General features: G+C 42.4%; 1 protein-coding gene and 1 long non-coding RNA gene across 3 annotated transcripts; one reads left to right on the top strand and one right to left on the bottom strand.

The window, feature by feature from the left end:
- Nucleotides 1-4,718: 4,718 nt before the first annotated feature.
- LOC139022868 (uncharacterized) lies at nt 4,719-11,001 on the bottom strand. Of its 2 annotated transcripts, none has more exons than XR_011473930.1 (3): nt 9,965-11,001; nt 5,172-6,231; nt 4,719-5,070 (listed from the first exon to the last, which is right to left on the bottom strand). It is a non-coding gene; the product is annotated as an uncharacterized lncRNA (long non-coding RNA). The 2 variants fall into 2 exon arrangements; XR_011473931.1 differs by having other exon boundaries at nt 10,455-11,000.
- Nucleotides 11,002-14,022: 3,021 nt separating this feature from the next.
- On the top strand, nt 14,023-18,741 carry bod1 (biorientation of chromosomes in cell division 1). The gene is made up of 4 exons (XM_023968050.2): nt 14,023-14,358; nt 14,547-14,671; nt 14,878-15,077; nt 17,203-18,741. Exons 1-3 carry the CDS (start codon nt 14,218-14,220, stop codon nt 15,074-15,076), a joined length of 465 nt encoding a protein of 154 aa, XP_023823818.1. The 5' UTR covers nt 14,023-14,217; the 3' UTR covers nt 15,077; nt 17,203-18,741.
- Nucleotides 18,742-19,758: the final 1,017 nt, after the last annotated feature.

Below are 19,758 nucleotides of genomic sequence, written 5' to 3'. Positions count from 1 at the left end.
ACATTTTCCTCCAGCCCTATTCTTCATCTATATTATTGAGTTAAGATATACCTCAGGAGGATCAAGCATTCATACAGTAATTACTGTTACTCCACTAGCTGTGTGTGTGTTTTTCAATTTATTTAATCTTTATTTAACTAGGCAAGTCAGTTAAGAATCATTTCTTATTTACAATGACGGCATACCCCAGCCAAACCTGGACGATGCTGGGCCAATTATTAACCGCCCTATGGGACTCCCAATCACAGCCAGATGTGATACAGCCTGGATTCAAACCAGGGACTGTAGTGATGCCCCTAGCACTGAGATGCAGTGCCTTGACCGCTGCGCCACTCAGGAGCACTTTCATGCCCAAGAAAAAATGGACTCTAAATAACCACATCCTTTCCAACATCATCATCACAGTCTTTTTGATGATCATATTTTTAAATGTTCATACCATGGTCAGAATAGAATCAAAGGGAACTGTGGTCCAATGGAACTTAAGGGAATCCAACATTCTAGAATCCAAGTAATGTTTGTTACAGGGCCTGTCATGCCATATAGTGTCCCATGGAAATCTTGACTGAAGAGTGAACTTCCCAGACTGAGGCTGCTGGGCCCTTCCAGACAGAGACTGCAGGGTCCTCAAAGACAGAGTCCTCCGAGCCCATCCAGAACCTCTCCTATGCCTTTGTGCGTGAGTATAAGTCGATCCACAGGTTATCAATCAAAAGACGCCACGACAAGGCCTCCCGGGTGGCGCAGTGGTCTGTGCCACCAGAGACTCTGGGTTCGAGCCCAGGCTCTGTCGCAGCCGGCCGTGACCGGGAGGTCCATGGGGCGACGCACAATTGGCCTAGCGTCGTCCAGGTTGGGAGGGTTTGGCCGGTAGGGATATCCTTGTCTCATCGCGCACTAGTGACTCCTGTGGCGGGCCGGGCGCAGTGCATGCTGACCAGGTCGCTAGGTGTCCGGCGTTTCCTCCGACACATTGGTGCAGCTGACTTCCGGGTTGGATGCGTGCTGTGTTAAGAAGCAGTGCGGCTTGGTTGGGATGTGGGATCTGGAGAGAGGCCCTGTCAGATTAATGCAGCACAGTTGTGACTACCTAGAGTTGGGGTCAATGCCATTTCAATTCCGTCGATTCAGGAAGTAAACTGAAATTCTAATTCAAAAAATGTTCTCAAAGAGAGGCATGGAGAAGAATTAGAATTAGATTTAGAATTTCAGTTTACTTCCTGAATCGACTGAATTAGAATGTAATTGACCCCAACCCTGATATTTCCATGTATATAAACAAATTCTGTGGTTTCTCTCCTCACGTTTTATTTAATCTTCTTTAGAATTCTATTTGATCAATTAAATGGTTAGCAAAATGGGTTAAACAGCTTGGTCTCTCCATAATTTACCAAAATGACAATCACTACCAGTGGCAATGCCATCAACTATAATTACAGCAGTAGTTTGACTTTTTTTTAATAGTTATTAACAAACAAATTCATATTTTCAATGACAGCCTAGGAACAGTGGGTTAACTGCCTTGTTCAGGGGTAGAAGGACAGATATTTACCTTGTCAGCTCAGGGATTTGATCTTACAACCTTTCGGTTACAAGTCCAACGCTCTAACCACTAGGCTACCTGCTGCCCCATGTAAAATTTAAATCACTGGGTGAAAACAGTGTGATGCCTGTTTCACTTATCAGGGACTGATAAAGCACTGAATCAGAGGTATTGCTCGAGAAGATAGAGCACTTCTAATCAGGGTTAAATTGGTGTTTTGTTGCACTGTCCCCATAACTCATGGATTTTCTATCATAATGTAGCACACAGTAACTCTAGTCCATTGTTTTTTATTTATTTAACTAGTCAAGAACATATTCTTATTTACAATGACGGGCTACACTGGCCAAACCCGGATGACACTGGGCCAAATGTACACCACCCTACGGGACTCCCAATCACAGGCAATTGTGACACAGCCTGGATTTGAACCAGCGTGTCTGTAGTGACACCTCTAGCACTAAGAGGCAGTGCCTTAGACTGCTGTGCCACTCAGGAGCACTCGGGAGCCCATTGTTGTCCCTAAACCATGGGTGATTGGACTCTTCCTCATGCAGTTCCTTCCTATCTTACCCCTGTAAAAACCTATAGGAATATCCATTTACAAATACTCATTGAAATGTAACTATTGCACCACAGACTAAGACCTGGTAATTGAAGTCATTATACTGAAGTGTGTAATTTGATCATAATCCTAAAGACATAAGGTAAAGTCAAATGAAGCTGTTGGTGCATAACATTTCTCTTCAGTTGAAAATGTGAAATCTGGAGAAGGAGTTGCCTTGGCAACAAAGAGACTTGATCAGACAATGGAGTAAATTGGTTTCTGGTTTAATGTGTGTGCATTATACTACATTAAATATTTTCACTGGGGGTAAGTGTCTATTTCTAAGTGCTATAATGAAAATACAGGTAAATACAAGCCCCATGAGATATCTCACACAAATATAGTTTCAAAATTCACATTATACTGTCACAAGTCAGCCTTACTTTTGTTGTACCTAGCCTTTGTACCCTCTATCTGAGTGTGTACCAGGGACATCGCTAGGCCTATTTTAGGGGGGCTTTAAAATATTCATTAGTCACCCCTAAATAAATCAATATCAGTCAATATATTTTATTTGTAATTTCCATTTTTTCATCAACTGTTCCATCGCATCTTACTACACCGCTTTATAGAAGCAGGTACCCACGTGCCATCTCCTCATTGGTTATACCCATCTGGGTGACTGAAAGACGAATGAGGTCAGTGGCGGTAATGCACCTAATTTATGAAAGTTGCCAATCGCAATATAATGTCGAGAAGAAAAAGCCTGGAAGGAAGAAGAATGACTAGAAACGATTCGGTTGACCGTTTTATGTGTGGATTAATTGGCGGAGTAGAGGACATTTCAGGTAAAATAACAACTCAATGTTTATTTAATTTTAATTTTATTTATTATTATTAGTAGTATTTTTTATATGAACATAACAAATACAAAAAACCTGAAATATACAAACAAGAGTACATAAACCTAACAGACAGGGGTATTACATATCAAGATTAATTTTCAATTTGTTAAATACTTTTATGGTGCGTATTGCTTTTTTGTTTTTACATTTAGTGATCATTTCAAAATAACATTTCAATTTTATCTTAAATAATGTGAAGAGGGGTTTGTTCTCTGCCCACTTCATTTTATGGACAAAGAATCTTCCATGAAAGATAAACAAATTAACAATGAAAGTAAAATCAGGGTCCATATCATTTGGATCTAAATAAAACATAATATCAGTCTTTCACATTAACATTAATYGTTGTTTATTTTAAAATAAAATCTTCTAACTCACTCCAAAATCTTCTGACATAAGAACAGTCCCAAAATAAATGGCCAAGAGTTTCTGGGTCACAAGCACAAAATACACAACTCAATGTTTATATCCCAGCACAAATTAGCTAGCAACAGCAAGCTAGCTAAATAGGACAAATTAGATAGCAATAAAAAATAAATAAAAATAAAAACAAATTAGCTAGCAAGTGCAAGCTAGCTAGCTAAATTACAATAAATGTTTTATGCTTTTCGACCTGTACCCAAATTAATGTAATTGGTTCAGAGTTTGTTTTGATATTTTAACCTGCGTGTCGTGATCGCGTTTGGTGTGGGGGGACAAAATACCGTGTTATAGACTTTCTTCAGCAAAGATGTCTGACAAAAATACTAGGATGGACGCAAATGTAAGTGATTATAACGTCACAACGAATCATGCAACAACAAAAAAATACAGTTGACAGGAATATGTTAGTTAGTGTAGAGACAAACGATTATGCATATTTTTTTTAAATCATAAAGTTAATTTGCGAAAATTGCGATTTAGCAAGCTAGCTGACTAGCTAACATTAGCCAGCTAAGTTATCTGGTTAGCTTTATGAGCGTTGTGACATGAGTATGAAATTGTAATTGTTTAATGTTTTAGGGACTCCTGAAACAACCAGCAAACCAGGCTGTCGTCTTGTGAAACAGTGTATGTAAAGAATCTAGCTAGCTAAAGCATTTACTGCAAATTGAATGTACAATTTTGTAAGCTTGCCTTCCTGATATTTGCTATGCAATGCAGATAGATGAAATAACGTAGCTAGCTATGTAGAATATAACTTTGAGTAGATATCTACTCAACTAATATTGAGTAGAATATAACTTTGTGCCAAGGATACAAGTCGTATATACATGTAGTTATTACCATGCATGAGATCCCCACATTGTAGCCTGTACATTTAATATATTCACTGATCATGTACTCTACCTTGGCAAATAAAGGTACAGTTCAGGTTTGAATGTCTTTCAGATTATTTTTCAGTCATATCCAATACCAGGAGTATCAAATTCCAGTCTTTGAATGATGTTGTGTCTGCATGTATGTATTACAATTATACACGTCAACAGTGTTTACCAATCTTGGTCATCAATGGTTACACATTGTAACTAATAGACTAGAAACAGGATTTAACTAGTTAAAGGCTGATTTGTAATTCATATATACAGAAATAGAATATAAAAACAGTGTACTACACTTCCTATGCATCATGTAAATTGTCTAAAACCGGTTCATCTGAATATCTAATGCCATTCATCTGCATTGATCTGATAAACACAGGATAGGTGTAGTATTTCATTAAATGAGACTTAATTTCAACCAGTAGAGAATTAAACACTTTATTGAAAGAAGTTCTTTAACCAAGTGTTATAAATACATGCATTATAAATATAATTGTAATATTATAAATACAAGTTCAATCTGTACATCAATGCACATCTTTTGTGCAATATAAAAACAGGAAGAAAGAGGTGGAAAAGACAAAGGGAAAGAGGTAAGAACATAGGAGCAGGGAAGGCAGCATATGATTAATGAATCACAGTGCAACCGAAATATTCTCTCAGTTCATCACAATTACATAATAGTGTCTCAAGTCGGCCCAAAGGTTATCTTAAGAGCAGGTGAGGTGGCGATGACGGGACTGGGGGTTGGCATCCTCTCTCACATCAAAACATCTGCAGACAAGAGACAGATGGATAGAGAGAGCATGCTTAAGCCTTGTTTTTATTCTAACATTGTTAGTCATCATAATAATCAGGTGAAATGCAAAACTGACCTTGGATCATTAACTCTGGGACTACTGCATCTCTATCTGTATTTCACTGTAAAGCATCTCTTTAATAATACTTCCTGTTGACTTGACCAAGTGCCCTCTATGTAGCCAGTTCAGATACGGGAGGGGTTCACTGACACAGCTGATATAACCTAGAGGATTTAGGGAGAAGAGGAGAGAGGGATGAAAGTGAAGGAGAGAGACTGTTATTGAGAAAATAAGGTAGTTAGAGAGACCGTGTTCAACAGGAATCTGTGTGTGGCGTCACCTGGTGTCCACACCACAGTAAGTGGCTGCAGGGTACTTAATGCTGAAAAACATGAACGGGCACACGAGGACAAACAATATAGCGTAGTTATAGAAATAAGGAAGTGTCTTACTATTCTCCATGGTGTGCCCTCTTGCCTATTTGTTGAAGGTGGAATGAGCCACAGTTATACACTTGAGCCTGCTTACTGCACAACACAATCCATCAATCAGATTGATACATGAGTGTGTAGGTGTGGGTTATAGGGTGTCTAATTGTTCTACATTTTTTCAATATGGGTGACTCTTAAAAGAGCCTGTTGTTTTTGTACAGACATCACACCCTCACCTAAACAGCACCCTCACCTGAGAAGTAGAAACTTGGAATTGAATAACTGCAGTTGACATAGCTAAGTAAATGGAAGAATACTCTTATTGCAATGTGAATGGCTCTTAAAAGAGCCAATGGTTGTGCATAGTGTAGTCTATGGTGTTGCCAGGGAACAGCACCCTCTTCGAAGAAGTAGGAGGTGAAGATCTCCCGCACACAGATTGCCTCTCTTGCTGCGTTGTTGGACCCTATCCTTGAAACATCCTGCAGAGCAGCAGACTTCTCCTCTGGCACATGGCGGCGAGCTGCAGATCCCCTCCTGGTCCTCGTGTCCATCCTCATGAAGTTATGCAGGACACAGGTAGCCTTCACACACCTGAATACCCCCAGGAGGCAGTCCCAGATGGCTCTGGTCACCCAACCTTGCAGTGCCCTACACGTTAACTGTAGGCAATCGTTTAGAAGGAATCTCCAGTTACAAGGTATCTAGGAATATGAAAGACAATGTCATGATTAGACTTACATCACCAGGTCATTGTGTATTACTAAAGTATAATATACCTGATAACAAATCATGATAACATTGGATTGATAGACACATATGTGCATGTGACAATAAATCAAATCAAATCAAATTTTATTAGTCACATACACATGGTTAGCAGATGTTAATGCGAGTGTAGCGAAATGCTTGTGCTTCTAGTTCCGACAATGCAGTAATAACCAACAGTAATCTAACCTAACAATTCCACAACTACTACCTTACACACACACACAAGTGTAAAGGGATAAAGAATATGTACATAAAGATATATGAATGAGTGGTGGTACAGAACGGCATGGCAGATGCAGTAGCTGGCTATAGGAGTCGGTATAATACATATGAGATGAGTACTGTAGGTATGTAAACATAAAGTGGCATAGTTTAAAGTGGCTAGTGGTACATGTATTACATAAAGATGGCAAGATGCAGTAGATGATATATGAGTACAGTATAATACATATGAGATGGGTAATGTAGGGTATGTAAACATTGTATTAAGTGGCATTGTAAAAGTGGCTAGTGGTACATTTTTACATAATTTCCATCAATTCCCATTTTTAAAGTGGCTGGAGTTGAGTCAGTATGTTGGCAGCGGCCGCTAAATGTTAGTGGTGGCTGTTTAACAGTCTGATGGCCTTGAGATAGAAGCTGTTTTTCAGTCTCTCGGTCCCTGCTTTGATGCACCTGTACTGACCTCGCCTTCTGGATGATAGCGGGGTGAACAGGCAGTGGCTTGGGTGGTTGTTGTCCTTGATGATCTTTTATGGCCTTCCTGTGACATCGGGTGGTGTAGGTGTCCTGGAGGGCAGGTAGTTTGCCCCTGGTGTATCGTTCTGCGGACCTCACTACCCTCTGGAGAGCCTTACGGTTGTGGGCGGAGCAGTTGCCGTACCAGGCGGTGATACAGCCCGACAGGATGCTCTCGATTGTGCATCTGTAGAAGTTTGTGAGTGCTTTTGGTGACAAGCCGAATTTCTTCAGCCTCCTGAGGTTGAAGAGGCGCTGCTGCGCCTTCTTCACAACGCTGTCTGTGTGGGTGGACCAATTCAGTTTGTCCGTGATGTGTACACCGAGGAACTTAAAACTTTCCACCTTCTCACTACTGACCCGTCGATGTGGATAGGGGGGTGCTCCCTCTGCTGTTTCCTGAAGTCCACAATCATCTCCTTTGTTTTGTTGACGTTGAGTGTGAGGTTTTTTCCTGACACCACACTCCGAGGGCCCTCACCTCCTCCTGTAGCCGTCTCGTCGTTGTTGGTAATCAAGCTCCACCTGTAGTGTCATCCGCAAACTTGATGATTGAGTTGGAGGGCGTGCATGGCCACGCAGTCGTGGGTGAACAGGGAGTACAGGAGAGGGCTCAGAACGCACTTTGTGGGCCCCAGTGTTGAGGATCAGCGGGGTGGAGATGTTGTTACCTACCCTCACCACTGGGGCGGCCCGTCAGGAAGTCCGGGACCCAGTTGCACAGGGCGGGGTCGAGACCCAGGGTCTCGAGCTTGATGACGAGTTTGGAGGGTCATATGGTGTTAAATGCTGAGCTGTAATCGATGAACAGCATTCTCACATGGGTTTCCTCTTGTCCAGATGGGTTAGGGCAGTGTGCAGTGTGGTTGCGTTGCGTCGTCTGTGGACCTATTGGGTCGGTAAGCAAATTGGAGTGGGTCTAGGGTGTCCGGTAGGGTGGAGGTGATATGGTCCTTGACTAGTCTCTCAAAGCTTCATGATGACGGAAGTGAGTGCTACGGGCGGTAGTCGTTTAGCTCAGTTACCTTAGCTTTCTTGGGAACAGGAACAATGGTGGCCCTCTTGAAGCATGTGGGAACAGCAGACTGGGATAAGGATTGATTGAATATGTCCGTAAACACACCAGCCAGCTGGTCTGCGCATGCTCTGAGGACGCGGCTGGGAATGCCTCTGGGCCTGCAGCCTTGCGAGGGTTACACCGTTTAATGTTTACTCACCTCGGCTGCAGTGAAGGAGAGCCCGCAGGTTTTGGTAGGGGGCGTGTCAGTGGCACTGTATTGTCCTCAAAGCGGGCAAAAAGTTGTTTAGCCTGTCTGGGAGCAAGACATCCTGGTCCGCGACGGGGCTGGTTTTTCTTTTTGTAGTCCGTGATTGACTGTAGACCCGCCACATACCTCTTGTGTCTGAGCTGTTGAATTGCGACTCGATTTTGTCTCTGTACTGAGACTTAGCCTGCTGTTTGATTGCCTTGCGGAGAGAATAGCTACACTGTTTGTATTCGGTCATGCTTCCGGTCACCTTGCCCTGGTTAAAAGCAGTGGTTCGCGCTTTCAGTTTCACGCGAATGCTGCGTCAATCCACGGTTTCTGGTTGGGAATGTTTTTATCGTTGCTGTGGGTACGACATCGTCAATGCACTTCCTAATGAACTCGCTCACCGACAGCATATTCGTCAATATTGTTGTTGGACGCGATGCGGAACATATTCCAATCCGCGTGATCGAAGCAGTCTTGAAGCGTGGATTCAGATTGGTCGGACCAGCGTTGAACAGACCTGAGCGCGGGAGCTTGTTGTTTGAGTTTCTGTTTGTAGGCTGGAATCAACAAAATGGAGTCGTGGTCAGCTTTTCCGAAAGGGGGGCGGGGAAGGGCCTTAATAGCGTCGCGGAAATTAGTATAACAATGGTCTAGAGTTTTTCCAGCCCTGGTAGCACAATCGATATGCTGATAGAATTTAGGGAGTTTTGTTTTTAGATTAGCCTTGTTAAAATCCCCAGCTACGATGAATGCAGCCTCAGGGTGTGTGGTTTCCAGTTTACAAAGAGTCAGATAAAGTTCGTTCAGGGCCATCGATGTGTCTGCTTGGGGGGGAATATATACGGCTGTGATTATGATTGAAGAGAATTCCCTGGTAGATAATGCGGTCGACATTTGATTGTGAGGAGTTCCAGATCAGGTGAACAGATGACTTGAGTTCCTGTGTTTTTGTTATGATGATCACACCACTTCTCGTTAATCATAAGGCATACCCCCCCGCCCTCTTCTTACCGGAAAGATGTTTGTTTCTGTCGGCGCGATGCATGAAGAAACCAGCTGGCTGCACCGACTCCGTTAGCGTCCCTTGAGTTAGCCATGTTTCGTGAAGCAGAGCACGTTGCAATCCCTGATGTCTCTCTGGAATGCTACCCGTGCTCGGATTTCATCAACCTTATTGTCAAGAGACTGGACATTGGCGAGTAGTATGCTAGGGGTGGAGCGCGATGTGCCCGTCTCCGAAGCCTGACCACGAGACCGCCTCGTTTGCCCCTTTTTCGGCGTCGCACAGGGTCGCCGGCTGGGATCAGATCCATTGTATTGGGTGGAAGGCAAAACACTGGATCCGTTTCGGGAAAGTCATTTCCTGGTAGGAACGATGATGAGTTGACGGTTAATCGTATATTCAGTAGTTCCTCCCGACTGTATGTAATGAAACCTAAGATTACCTGGGGTACCGATGTAAGAAATAACACGTAAAAAAACAAAATACTGCATATTTTCCAAGGAACGCGAAGCGAGGCGGCCATCTCTTTTCGGCGCCGGAAGTCCCGGCGCCGAAAAGGATAACATCAAGGATAGCATCACAAATGAATACATAAATATCACTTGAAGCTTGATGAGTTGATAATTTGAATCAGCTGTGCAGTACTAAGGCAAAAACAACAATGTGCACCCCTTTGAGTCCCCAGGACTGAGAACCACTGCTCTTCATATGTAGACAGGCTTGCATAGCTCTCTTTATCTGAGGACAGAAAACCTCACAAGAAACAGACTTCATTATAGTCAAATTACACCTAACTGAATATTATGTTACTATTATCTTCGTCCTCACTTCTAGGGACAGGAATTACACAAGTACCTGCCCTGTCCAGAAAAGCCTACTCTCTCACTGACAGTTGGGGCTGCTCTCCTTTCACCCTCCAATGCATTTGGAGTTTGTTTTTTACAGTGATAAATACATCAAGATAGCTAGCTAATATGAAGTTAGGTAGCTGATGATATTTAATTCACTTAGCAATCTATACAGTATGTGAAGTTGGCTAGATAGCAAGCTAGCCGACTGGCTAGCTCATTTAGCAGCTCATTTGAGCTAGTCTGAACTGTAGCTAGTTAGCTAATAATACATAGCTTTTRTTTTACATTTTCTAAATGTATTTACTTACTTGAATAGGTTCTCCCAGCCATGTGGACAATTGGAAACAAGGCAACAAAGACTGTTTGTCACTAGAGCGGTTTAGAGGATATTACTTTTGAACTATGTACCCATTTAATAACCAGACCTTCATACAAACATCCTATGCCGAATTCTTGACGCACAAACTATTTGCTGCCAGCACGCCCACAAGCGAGTCACAATGGACGGCCTAAGCGGCACGCGGCAATTTACCGCTATCTAGTGTACATGTACCGTTAGGCCTACTTGTAGCTAACATTTTGGTTAACATTAGCTAACAGTTTCAGCTACTTCTGTGGCTTAACAGTAAACGGACAGGAGGGAGTATGCCAGACCCCCCTAAAAGAGGCTTACCCCCCCTAGCCATGAATCTCTAGTAACGTCCCTGGTGTGTACATACTAAAAGGTAATTGTCCAATGAACGGAAAATAAATCTGAAAAACACTTGGTTTATCTCAGCTTCAAGATTGAGTTTTTCTGCTCTCGTATTGTAAATGCAGGCTGATCTGCTCCGCTTGCATCTCTTGCACTGAGATGCAGTGCCTTAGACCGCTGCGCCAATCAGGAGCCGTGGTATATGGCCAATATACCACGACTAAGGGCTGTTCTCATGCACGACACAGCCCTTAGCTGTGGTATAGTGGCCATATATCATAAACCCCTGAGGAGCCTTATTGCTATTATAAACTGGTTACCAACATAAATAGAGCAGTAAAACTCAATGTTTTATGGTCTGATATACCATGGCTTTCAACCAATCACAATTCAGGGCTCAAACCACCCAGTTTATAAAAGCACATAATCCCAAAATAAGTGCTCCAAAACACTCCTTTCTTAGATTCCTAATCCATGTGCCAACCAGGAAGAATAGAGTCCTGACTCATTTACATTTTAGCAGACACACTTACCCAGAGTTCCTTACAATAGTGAATGTATACATTCTTATACTTTATTTTTCTTCTTCATACGGGTTCCCCGTGGAAATCAAATCTACAATCATGTGGCGTTGCAAGCGCCATGCTTTACACAGGACTCTACAAGGATATACCAGTGGGAGCACAATGACATATTGATCCCAAAAACCAGGACTGCAATCCAACTGTAAAATGATTACAGTACAGCATGCCAGCCTGATTCTGCTAAATTGGCAGAGTTATGATTGGGACTAGTTCCATTAAGTATTTGTGTGCGTGTGTGTTTTCATGCCGGGGTGCTTTGTTTTTGTTGTTTGGTGGCAGTTACAGAATATCTTATTGTACAGATCAAAGATACATATGCCACAGCACATGTCGAAAAACTGTCAACTACAGCTGGAGACTACAGCATTGCATAATTAAACCTCTCTGCTCAAGCTGCTTTAACTCTGACACATACTGATGTTATGTCACCATCTTGTGGCCCATTGGTGGTCTAAATCTGGAAGATTTAATTACTGTGCTCAAACCATCTCTGAGGCAACATGAAATGAATACAATCCATTAATAAGCATAACTGCATTGTGAAAAAGACAATGCCGTACAGAGGGTGTACCTCGACTCTCCATGTTGGTATATGCATATGTTATACACAAACAAGGTGTATGAAAAAAATAGGTTTGAGATCATCTGATTTGCCTCTACGGCTCTCTGTCATTTCCAAACACGTTGACAAATAGCAGAAGGGTTGTCAATTCACAGTAGTCAATTTGCATTTTTTCTCTGCCAATGAGAGCCAAACTAAACAGTCCTCCAGGTTTCAAGCCTACAAGACCATGGTGTACTTACATGGAAACAATGTTACAATACATAAAGACACTGTCCTCTTCATCAGACCCCACTTGTTTCTCCATCCTCTTCCCTCAGTATCACCATGGTTCCTCTCCCTAGTTGCCTGGCAACCAGCTACTCCTGGAAATTGAGGAGACTATAGTTGACATTATAATTAAAGACCACCCCCACCATTTACAATAACTACATTTATTAAAGAAAATAATTGCAAAACAAAATCATATCTCTGTAGTTAATTTTTGTAATATAGGCCTAAATTACAAAACAATTCACATTTAGGTTATTTATAAATCAGCCACATGGCCAATAGTCTAACACTTGAATTACTTCAAGGGTTTTTTAAAAGAGCCATGTGGTATTATTATTCAAATAAACAGAAGATGCTGTCTGACAATGTGTTAGTGGAATTAAATAATTCCTCTAATATACTCATTCATTAAATTCAATCTGTCTATTTATAAGAATTTGTAAGATACTTATTAACATAAAATAGACAGGATACAGTCTTATTAAAATTAGATAATAGTGTTTATTCTCGGAGCAAGCTCCCATTTGATCATAAACACAGACTTATATACAAGATATGACGTCATAGGTTACAGAATAAGTCTCATTGTCCTAACAAATAGAAAACAGGTTCAAAAGTTCATTCCAACTTCACAGCACACACACATGACAGATAATATAATCAATTATCCTGAAGGCTCACTATAATTTATTACCACTTTAGCAGAAAAAAAAGTGACCCACAGCCTTATCTAAACATCTCAGGGCTAAGTTGGGTCAGTTCAACCAGAGTTTAATMACCCTTTCTGCTTACTTTATAACCCACAACACAAATCTCTTTTCACCAGGCGTGCAGAGTTCAATTAGTTATAGTTTTATCTAAAGCTAGAATTTGTTTTAACTATTTATTAACAAAATTCCTAACACAATGTGAGTCAGATAAACATAATTGAGTGTGCAAATTGCAGCAATTGAGGTTGTTATGTAACACTCACATGGCCATAAAAAAAAAAACATCACAAATACAGATGTCTTTTTTCCCAGTCTCACCCACACCAGACCTATAATCACCATCCCATCTTAGATGGACACTGTCTATTTGATCTGTCACACAGGAAATGTATGAATTAATTAGGCACAAACTGATTTCATCATTATGCAAAACCAAGTCCTGTAATCCATAGGCCTATATCTAAGTTGTTATGAGGTGGTCTACATTTACCAGTAGGTCTATGCAATTTACAGGAAAGATATAGGTACATTGTGAGTATTGCTGACAAAAGACATTCATTTTTTATCAAACAAGACAATGAATATGAGCTGGTCATTACTCCCTGTCATCAGTACATTTGGTATTTTTTTAAGTTTGAACTGTGTCTAACCAAAGAGTTCCCTCTCTGTAACCAAAAGCTTAGAGCCATTTTATTCTTGATCTGAAAATGTGGTCTGAGGCGCGGTGTGGATGGTGTGGCGCAATAGAGGAGCCTCCAAAGGCACGCAGGGGCCAAATTGAGCTCTGTACCGCATCGCGGTGCTCCTCTCAAATGTTTTAACAATGCGGAGTGCTCCGTATAGCTCCGCATTGACATGATTGTTTGACGGTCGGTGAGGGCGGGAGGTCATGTATAACACAAACACAACAGCGCTGCTCGGCGAAACGAAATAAGTATGAATGTCCCGACTTCTGCAGAGTCCATATCACCGTAAATGCTGCACGGCCAAAGCAGAATTCGGAATGACCATGCAGGGCCTATCAAGATGAAAGGCCTAGCGTAGTAGCTAGGTAGGACACTACCCAATAAGCAACTTCCGTATTGCAAAGCATTTTGGTACTTGTGTACACTTCCAAATCATTCTTCCACATAACTAGCTAGTTTGTAGTTTTAGACCCACGAGCAGTTCTTTTGTGTCGTTTCCTCAATTGATATCATTAGTGTTACACTGGTTTATGAACAACGCTGAAATTAAACAAACATCGGTATGGCGGAGGGTGCCAGCGGTAACGCGGTGAATCTTCCTCCCGGAGATCCTCAGCTAATCGGTCTCATCGTGGAACATCTCAAGAACCGAGGCTTGTTCGACGAGTTCCGCAGAGATTGCCTGGCAGATGTGGATACAAAGGTACTATATATAGTTTTTTTTCCTGACTAACTGGCTGTCAACATTTATTTTACTCAGTTAACTAGCACGTTTACGCTTTGTGTCCAACCATGTTTTTAGCATTGCTAGCTAACGTTAGCTAGCCAGTTGTGCTGGAAAATGTTCTCAGCTATTGATCAATGCCGGTGTACTTCTGTCATTGCCGTCAGCCTGCCTACCAGAATCTGCGACAAAAAGTTGACAACTTTGTATCCACTCATTTGAGCACTCAAGAATGGAACCCATCAATCAACAAAAATCAAGTGCGAAATGGGCTAAGACAAAGCGTCGTGCAGTAAGTAGCTACAGTACTTCATATACTCATAATTCTGCTTGTAAGTGTCAAATGCGTTGCTGACAGTACATATTACAGAGGATAGTGAAATCTGCACATTGGATGGCTAAGCTCATGTCCCCAGTCTGGCCTGCGGTATGTGCTATCAGTTGCTGCTACTTATGTCACAGTCATTAGTCATCTGTACTGTCTCTGCTGTCTGTCAGGTCAGGCATGCTGGAGTCTGGAGTGGACAGAATCATCACCCAGGTGGTGGATCCCAAATTGAACCACACTTTCAGGCCCCACATTGAGGATGCCATTCATGACTTCCTGTCTGCTGAGAAGGAGGAGGGTCCATCCAACACTCAATCAGAGACTGAGCAACAAGAGGCTCCAAGCCACACTGGACCCAAAACGCCATGAGGTCAGTGTGTTTTTTTAATTTATTAAATTTTATTTAACCTTTATTTAACCAGGTAGGCCAGTTGAGAACAAGTTCTCATTTACAACTGCTACCTGGCCAAGATAAAGCAAAGCAGTGTCACACAGACAACAACACAGAGTTACACATGGAATAAACAATAAACAAGCCAATAACACAATAAACAAGTCAATGACACAGTAGGAAAAAAAGAAAGTCTATATACAGTGTGTGCAAAAGGCATGAGGTAGGCAATAAATAGGCCATAGTGGCGAATAATTACAATTTAGCAGATTAACACTGGAGTGATAAATGAGCAGATGATGATGTGCAAGTAGAGATACTGGTGTGCAAAAGAGCAGAAAAGTAAATAAAAACAGTATGGGGATGAGGTAGGTAGATTGGGTGGGCTATTTACAGGTGGACTATGTACAGCTGCAGCGATCGGTTAGCTGCTCAGATAGCTGATGTTTAAAGTTGGTGAGGGAAATAAGTCTCCAACTTCAGCGATTTTTGCAATTCGTTCCAATCACTGGCAGCAGAGAACTGGAAGGAAAGGCGGCCAAATGAGGTGTTGGCTTTGGGGATGATCAGTGAGATATACCTGCTGGAACGTGTGCAGGTGTTGTTATCGTGACCAGTGAACTGAGATAAGGCGGAGCTTTACCTAGCATAGATTTATAGATAACCTGGAGCCAGTGGGTCTGGCGACGAATATGTAGCGAGGACCAGCCGACTAGAGCATACAGGTCGCAGTGGTGGGTGGTATAAGGTGATTTGGTAACTAAACGGATGGCACTGTGATAGACTGCATCCAGATTGCTGAGTAGAGTATTGGAYGCTATTTTGTAGATGACATCGCCGAAGTCGAGGATCGGTAGGATAGTCAGTTTTACTAGGGTAAGTGAAGGAGGCTTTGTTGCGAAATAGAAAGCCGATTCTAGATTTGATTTTGAATTGGAGATGTTTAATATGAGTCTGGAAGGAGAGTTTACAGTCTAGCCAGACACCTAGGTATTTATAGTTGTCCACATATTCTAGGTCGGAACCGTCCAGGGTGGTGATGCTAGTTGGGCGGGTGCGGGCAGCGAACGGTTGAAAAGCATGCATTTTGTTTTACTAGGGTTTAAGAGCAGTTGGAGGCCACGGAAGGAGTGTTGTATGGCATTGAAGCTCGTTTAGAGGTTAGTTAGCACAGTGTCCAAAGAGGGACCAGAAGTATACAGAATGGTGTCGTCTGCGTAGAGGTGGATCAGGGAATCGCCCGCAGCAAGAGCGACATCATTGATATATACAGAGAAAAGAGTCGGCCCGAGAATTGAACCCTGTGGTACCCCCATAGACTGCCAGAGGTCTGGACAACATGCCCTCCGATTTGACACACTGAACTCTGTCTGCAAAGTAGTTGGTGAACCAGACGAGGCAGTCATTAGAGAAACCAAGGCTATCGATAGTCTGCCGATAAGAATGCGGTGATTGACAGAGTCGAAAGCCTTGGCCAGGTCGATGAAGACAGCTGCACAGTACTGTCTTTTATCAATGGCGCTTATGATATCGTTTAGTACCTTAAACGGGCTGAGGTGCACCCGTGACCGGCTCGGAAACCGGATTGCACAGCAGAGAAGGTACGGTGGGATTCGAAATGATCTGTTTATTAACTTGGCTTTCGAAGATTTTAGATAGGCAGGGCAGGATGGATATAGGTCTGTAACAGTTTGGGTCTAGGGTGTCAGTTTGGGTCTAGGGTGTCACCCCCTTTGAAGAGGGGGATGACCGCGGCAGCTTTCCAATCTTTAGGGATCTCGGACGATACGAAAGAGAGGTTGAACAGGCTGGTAATAGGGGTTGCAACAATGGCAATAGTTTTAGAAAGAGAGGGTCCAGATTGTCTAGCCCAGCTGATTTGTAGGGGTCCAGGTTTTACAGCTCTTTCAGAACATCTGCTATCTGGATTTGGGTGAAGGAGAAGCAGGGGAGGCTCGTGCGAGTAGCTGCGGGAGAGGCGGAGCTGTTGGCCGGGGTCTAACACCTTAACATAAACATCATGGGCACATCTATAGGCATTGAACTAGAGTATAATCTCAAAGTTTCACGTTCTCACAGTTTGTCTTCTCTCCTTTTACTTCAGGTACAGAGAAACGTTTTCTGCTGAAGGTAGAAATCTTCTAGCGCTCCATCCGGCTGGATGTACAAGGACCTACTGTCTAGTAATCATGGAGCAAGAGGTTTGCACAACTCTTAGTCTTTCTTCATGTGGAGAAACCAAGCCGTGGATGTTAGCTGTCAATGCTAACAGCTACCAAATAATGCCCATAACAAGTCAAAGGGGTGCAAATGACACTATGGTATTGCACCCTCAAACTCAACTCTGGACCTCGAAGCCAGTTCCGCTGCATTTTTTCATTGTTCCCCTATAATCAGGGACTGATTTTGACCTGAGACACCAGGTTGTGTACAATTCATTATCAGGTAGAAGAAAACCTGCAGGCAACGGACCTCGTAGGCTAAGAGTTGAGTACCCCACCCAGGTATAGCACATGGAATTTTGTTTGTGGTTATTGAATTAAAGAGACTGGTAACTTTTTTTTTCTTCTTTTTCTTAAGAGCAGGAAGTAGCCATTGTAATGTTGGCTTACAGATTTTGTTCCTCAGTTTGACACTTATTGGTGAATATTGTAAGTGTCATTCACCAATAAATTAATGATTTGGTAGAAATGTGTACACTGCCCTGTCATTTGTTAAACTGTGTCAATACTGTGCTGTACTTTTTATTTATTTATTTTATTTAACCTTTATTTAACCAGGTAGGCAAATTGAGAACACGTTCTCATTTACAATTGCGACCTGGCCAAGATAAAGCAAAGCAGTTCGACACATACAACAACACATAGTTACACATGGAGTAAAACAAACATATAGTCAATAATACAGTGAAAAAAAAAAAACTGGCTGTGGTAAGACTACATAGCTCAGTTAGCCTAGAGCAGCGTTTCCCACACTTTGTCCTCAGGACCCCAAGGGGTGCAAGTTTTGGTTTTTGCCTTCGCAGTACACAGTTGATTTCCTATATTTTTATTAGATTGGAATGATCACAGCATTATCACATTTGGATCCATCCAGAGCACAATCAGTGAGATCTCTTCAGGGTAGGAAGGTGTACTGCGTTACATAGAGGACACAGTCCATAAAAGGGAGTGCTGCAGTTTTTGCTAGTTGAAGACTTAACATCTGGAGTACAACCCAGGTTATGAAACTAGCTGCCAGGGCGGAGGGAGTAGAACAGGCTGCCTCTGACTGAGGCTTGTTGGCATTCCTCTGGGCAGGCAGGGTGCAAGTTGATTGGCAGTGCCTGGGAGCACGGCATGGTTGCTGTCTCAACACATCCATGCTATATTTCTCTCGCTGCCCTCAGTCGTGTAGGAGTGAGGCTTAGCTCCATGGTCCTAAGATGCAGCTCCAAGGCCCCCAGTAAAAGGAGGGGGACGAGGGGCTCTGGATGAGCTGTGCAGAGTGTTCCCGCCTGGCTGGGACAAAGGTTGAATTGTCAGAGCTGCCTGGATGGAGCTGCTTCTGTCATTCACCACCTCGCCTCTGAGGACGTGCATACTAGCAGGCCCACTGTGCTGCACCACTGAGAACTGGCAAGCAAGGCCTTTGTTCTTTTTTTTTGAATCAGAGACCTCCACACACCGACACTACAGAATGGCTTTTAGGAGTGGTATAAAGAATTCTGTAAGGAACTTCTGTGTAGTAGACCGATAAGCATTTATGGCAAGTGGATACTAGTGACACATTGGACTTTGAAAACACACATACACAAATTGAATAAAGGACCTGGTGGTGTGTCAGCTTTTCAGAGACCAGCAGCATGGCTACGTGACTCCAGCCCCCACCCTGACATCAGTGTCTGCTGCTCACGCTAATTAAGATGCTTTGCCACAGTTCCTCCATCTGGGGAAACTCAATCCTGTCCTGATTTTAACGCTACAATTGTCAGCTGTCTGGTGTGAGTAATCAGAATCCAGAGTGAAGGAATTTAATGCTCTGGCTCCACTGCACTCGAGCTGGAAGTCTCTGGTCTTCACTTTGTCTTGTCAGTAGCGGAAAGTGGGGTAAGTTGAGCCACCCTTGTTTCTAGGAAACCATACACAAAATTAATAATTTTACCAAATATTTAGGAAAAGGTCATTTCATGGAGTCTAAAGGAAGAAACCACATGGAAAAAGTCAAATTAATATATACTAGAGGTTTCATGATGCTTCTATCTAAACCAAAGTAGATAATTTTATACATCAGTTGGGGTCTCTAAGTTTCAGTATGAGGTCCTAAACCTGCATAAAAGTGCATCCTTGTAGCTGTGTGGGCTAATTTAGACCAAATGTTTGCCTTGGGGTAAATTTAGCCAATGTTTGAGCAAATTGAAGTGTTTTCTTACCAGGTGTAGTGCAAGGCATTATCAACAGGGCCTGGCCAATGTTAAGTGTTAAAAAAAGTGTTTGTTAAAAGATGCTTAAAATGTTAAAAAAATATGAAAAAAATMTGATTGTGTTGAATTGTTTGGGAAATAAAGTTAGACATGGTTTCAAAAAGTTAGTGGTAAAATGTCATTCAGTACATACATTTGTAGGTGGCTTAACTTACCCTGTCCTGTGGCTCAACTTACCCCATACCCGGAGTAAGTGCC

The sequence above is a fragment of the Salvelinus sp. IW2-2015 genome, linkage group LG23, assembly GCF_002910315.2.
Source record: "Salvelinus sp. IW2-2015 linkage group LG23, ASM291031v2, whole genome shotgun sequence".
Lineage (NCBI taxonomy): Eukaryota > Metazoa > Chordata > Actinopteri > Salmoniformes > Salmonidae > Salvelinus > Salvelinus sp. IW2-2015.
This window is presented reverse-complemented; position numbering and strand designations above follow the sequence as displayed.